This window comes from Charadrius vociferus, unplaced genomic scaffold (genome assembly GCF_000708025.1).
Source record: "Charadrius vociferus isolate BGI_N301 unplaced genomic scaffold, ASM70802v2 scaffold822, whole genome shotgun sequence".
NCBI lineage: Eukaryota > Metazoa > Chordata > Aves > Charadriiformes > Charadriidae > Charadrius > Charadrius vociferus.
This window is the reverse complement of record NW_009647481.1, coordinates 1,410,991-1,415,708: the sequence shown is the minus strand read 5'-3', so window position 1 is coordinate 1,415,708 and position 4,718 is coordinate 1,410,991. Positions and strand designations below refer to the sequence as shown.

General features: G+C 42.2%; 1 protein-coding gene across 1 annotated transcript in view; it reads right to left on the bottom strand.

Moving 5' to 3' along the window:
- FBXW11 (F-box and WD repeat domain containing 11) overlaps positions 1-4,718 on the bottom strand; it is a 57,488-nt gene that overhangs the window by 1,331 nt on the left and 51,439 nt on the right. The window contains exons 11-12 of the mRNA XM_009880727.1: positions 4,527-4,605; positions 2,799-2,987 (exon numbers count right to left, since the gene is read on the bottom strand). Of these exons, the coding sequence (XP_009879029.1) occupies positions 2,826-2,987; positions 4,527-4,605 (241 nt within the window). The 3' untranslated portion in view covers positions 2,799-2,825. The remainder of the gene's footprint in view (positions 1-2,798; positions 2,988-4,526; positions 4,606-4,718) is intronic.

Sequence of the window (4,718 nt, the reverse complement as noted above, 5' to 3'; positions counted from 1 at the left end):
AGGTTAAAACATCTTTAGGCGCTTCCCTTTGCCTTCCCTCCCCCCAGCCCAAGGCCCAGTGCTTAATATAAGAATATTAAGACTATCATATGGTAACAATTTTTATCATGTTACAATAAACAACAGGAATTCAACAGAAAGCAATAAAACTCTCGCAGCCAACTGCCAGGACTGTCAAAAATGATCCGCTTTGAAGAGGCATAACGTTGCAAGCCTTGTAAAAAAGCGTACAGGGCTGCCTCAAAATTCAGAAAACTATAATGTTTGAAAGCATATAAAACTGTTTCATTAAATGTCATAATGAAATATTAGCTGTTTGACCGTAATTTTATGTAGATTTATGGGTTTTGGATTGCAAAGTCGGACAAACCTGTCAAAAAGTGACATCACAGCATCTCTCCTATATAGGAAATAATTACTAAGGGACTGTCATTACCAACACCGACAACTCCCAGGATATGGAGGTCTGCGCGGTTTCGGTTGTGCGTCATGGGACAAGTCAGACATAAGCTGTGCAAAACTGTCAAGTGTGCAGAATTTGAACGGAAGAACGCACTGCCAAAGGCATTTCATATTTCACTGACAAATCTCAATGACAGTGGGTCTCGCGGGCCGCACGTGGCAAGAGAGGAAAGTAAGACACCAGCATATTGCCGGTCAAGTGAATTGATATCAATTTCATTCGGCTCCTAATTTCTTTTGTGCTTAAGACACGCCATGTATAGCTTTTCCATGAATCAAAACTAATACAAGCAGCCTGCCAAATATAATTCTGTAATTTTTTTTTAAAGAAACAAAACTAGAATTTGTCAATCTCAAATTATCTTATAAGTTAACAGAAGAAAGCACTGGTGTATGAACTGGAAGATAGATGGAGATTGTTCCTAAAACTATTGTCGTCTTCTCACGCAGCCTATTCTATCTGCCTGAAAAGGCAAAGGGGGGAGGGGGAATAGAATTACTCAGAAAGGAGGAAGAAATGTTTTCCATAGAGAGGGAAAACCACTCAACTTCAACAAGACTTGGAGTTTCCACAGCAGAAGTTCCCTTGGGTATGGACGCAGGTGGCACGCAAGCCAACGGCAGTATCTCCGTCTTAAAAGGAGACAGACTTTCATTAGATACCCTAGATACCATCAGCAACAGCACCAAGCTTTCCACAACAAGGATACAAGTATGTCATCCCCAATCAAGCAAAAGTAATTTTCAACTGGACGCCACAGGTAGGCAGTGCTGGAGGACCTGCCTCTTTGGCCAGTTTCCGGATTTACCGCCCAGAAAGTCATGTCGTTTGGTGATGTCTCCACCCTGTGCAACCACCACCTTTGGCCTTTTGGGATTTCTGCTGTCCCACTGCAGGCACGATAAGGACATCGATGAGTTTTACTAAACTCCCCTCGCAGCAGTGCTCTTAAAATGTGGTTTTAAGGGAACCATTAACTGCTGATTCTACACACCAGTTCATCATCGTAGCATAAGACTTCTTCCTTAATTATGTGCTTAATTATATGAAGTAATTACAGATTCAGAAAGACAGCAACCCAGTCTAGCGATGGCCAGCTTTTTGCTTTGACCCACTGTGAAACGTAGCGAGCCAACGGATCCACGGGTCATATCCAGAGGACGTTATCTTGGCTTTTTTTAAAATGCGTAGGAGTGAAGTCAGTAGGAAAGGCAGCCAGCACTTTCCTGAGGAATGCTTACAGGTGAAAGAAAGCTAATTTTTAAGAACCAGTACCTCAAAGAGGCAAAGTGTGCCTTCCAAGGGAAGGTACTTCCTAGCCAGAAGCAGAGATCCGGAGTGAAAAAACCTGAGGAACTCATTGCCACAGCAGGGATAAACGTATACAGACAGATAATGAAAATCCATGCTTACATGAAGACAGGGTTTTCCCACAATGTTTAAGCAAACTATTAATTATCTACTTCAAATAAATCCTTCCTGTTCGGGCAACGCTACTGCTAACTCCTTTCGCTGCGGTATCTCCACCTCCTTGGAAGCATCCAGTCTCAGCACCGGCAGAGAGAGGGCACTGCAGAAAGGGGCGACCGCTCCGCTCTGGTAAGGCAATTTCTGCCTTCCCAAGTCGCAGCATTCGCAGCTATTTATAGTTTGAAGTGCAATTGTTGGCAGCAGTATAGATGACATAAGGAAAAGAATCCGCTGTCCTAACAAACAGATCTACAGCGGAGCTTGCACCCACCGCGCTTCGAGAACTAAATGAAGCTGACTTGCAGAAAAACGGGAACAAAATAGGCAAAGTTCACGTGCACTGTTCCTGACAGCTCTGAGTTGTCATGCTGCCTAACACAATGTAATTTTTAGTTCCAAGAGATTTCCGTACTATTTGTGGTTATCTGTGGTTATGTGAACTGCTCATTGCTGATGAGTATTTGTCCAAAGATCGTGTATGTCCCTTTAGTTCACTGGAGAGGCATTACAATGCTCATTATAAAGATTCACATAGTGAACAGAGGCAGCAAGAGGTCTAACAGGCTCCGATTTCACAGGGTATCTGGAATATTCCAAGAATATTGAGAATATGTAATAACTTTCCATAAAATACCTGAAGTACCCCATTATAAACAGGAGGGATTATAGAAGGGGGCGAGATAACACGACAAGTTTTATAAGCTGAAGCACGACCATACAAAGACTAGATAGTGAAAGAAGTGGCAGAAATAATTTTTATTTTCTTAAAGAAAAGATCTGCTTGTTTTTTTGACTAAGTCAACCTGCAGGCAGCGTGATAGTTTCAGATATTTATGATACATCCAATAAAAAGAGGGAGACTTACCTTCTGAGGGTAGTAAAGTGCAGACTGTTATCTGGAGATGTAAGTGTATGTTCTAGATGGAGAGCGGGTCTCGTTCTGGGCACTGGGTGGCACATTTAAGAAATCCCAAATCAGAATTGTATCGTCATGGGAACTGCTAATGATCTGAAATTCATCAAACTGGAGTCTAAAGACACGTCCTGAATGTTCCTGTGAGCAATAGGAAATCGGTTAGCGAGGCAAGAGGGGGGTAACATTTCACTGCGTTTGTACTCGCACGTGTATCTGGGCACGGAACGGTCTATTCTGGCGAAGGCATCCTTAATTATAATTACACTCAAGTTTAAGAAAAGCTCATTTTGTCTCTAAGCTTTTTTTCAGCAAGACACACGGCTTCCAAACCCAGCGCTTGTAAACCCTGAGCCTCCCCCGGCGGGGGCGGCCGTAGAGGCTGAGATTATTAAAGACAGAAGCAGCCTATCAATCAAGCAGCAGCAATTTAGGCGACTGGCTGGCACTGACAATCTGCCAGGGCGCCTTCTCTTACCTACCGCTTGCTGCTGCTGACTCGTTTCTGTACAGCCCTAACACACCACATCACAGCTTCCTGGAGGACGCGCTGCTGAAAGGATCGTTAGGGCTCACTCGCCAGTCCAGACGACCGCGTTCAAACGCCGCCGTAAGGAAGGGAGGTGGAGGAGCACACGCTCTGTCAGCTCTTTCAAGAAATCTCAAAACGGCACTAAGAGGCCCAGAAAAGGTTCTCCTCTTTGTCCTGCTTACTCATTTCTAATAAATTTAAAAGGAGTATGCTGCTTTTATTAGAGAACTAACTGAAGCTGTCAGACTGATCTCCACGCTATAACCTGAGCTACAATATACCCGCAGAAGGGAAAGAATCAACTTTCTCAGTAAAACTAAATACACTGCATTCATACGGAATAAAAGAAGAGTTAAATCTCATCTCTGTGCAAAGACTACTGAAAAGAAAGGAAAATCAGAAGCGTTTCTGGCCATGTAAGCACCTCTTTAGGTGCTGGAAAGGCCAAGCACTTGCTGAATTAGCCAGTTACCATCACATACAGACGGTAACTTTGGGTTATCACTCAAGTGATCATACACTGGCTTGTCAAACTGACTCCTGAAGGAAAATTTCACACAGTGAAAAGAACAATGAACTCATTCCTTAATTTATTTTTAATTAAACCTACTGTCATAAACCAAAACCCTCACGACAAAGAAAAATATAACTTAAGCAACAGCCTTCAATCTGATAGTTCCCTGAAGCGATTAGAGCTCCTGCAGTAATCCATTCGACTCAACCTCCCTTTCCTCTTCACACCTCTTCCTTCCAAACTGAGGGGTTAGGAGAAAGGTTTGGGAAAGGCTCACAAGATTCCACCCCTCTTTTTAAGAAGAGGAACTTTGAAGCCAGCACTACAATGATATTGGGGAAACACACCAATAACTGGAATTATTTAATACAGTGTCACATCATTTTATTTTTGTAAGAGTATCTGAGAATCTCAAACTCAAACAACGTGATCTTTCTTTTAAGCTCAGATCCAAATCATTCAGGATATAACAATATATATTTCTTTTTTTTTCTTTATTCTTAGAATAAGAAGCAGCTTAGGCTTGCTTTATAAAACACTAAGTTTCTCACCTATCCCACTGCAATGTAATAAAATGCCTTTCACTTACAAATAAAAGATTTCAGATAACCCCAAATGAATGAATTTTACATACCACTAACGTACGCAAGCATAATGTACTTGCTGGGGCACGAGGGTCAAGAGCAGCTTGCAAGTCCCAAACTTTTATTTTGCTATAAAGTAAAACGAGAAGGTGATTATGAAAATGTTGTTTCAAGTATAAGCATAGAAGCAACATCTAAAGCAACAGAAAGCATACCAGGTTTTCCCGACAGCTAGTTCAGCA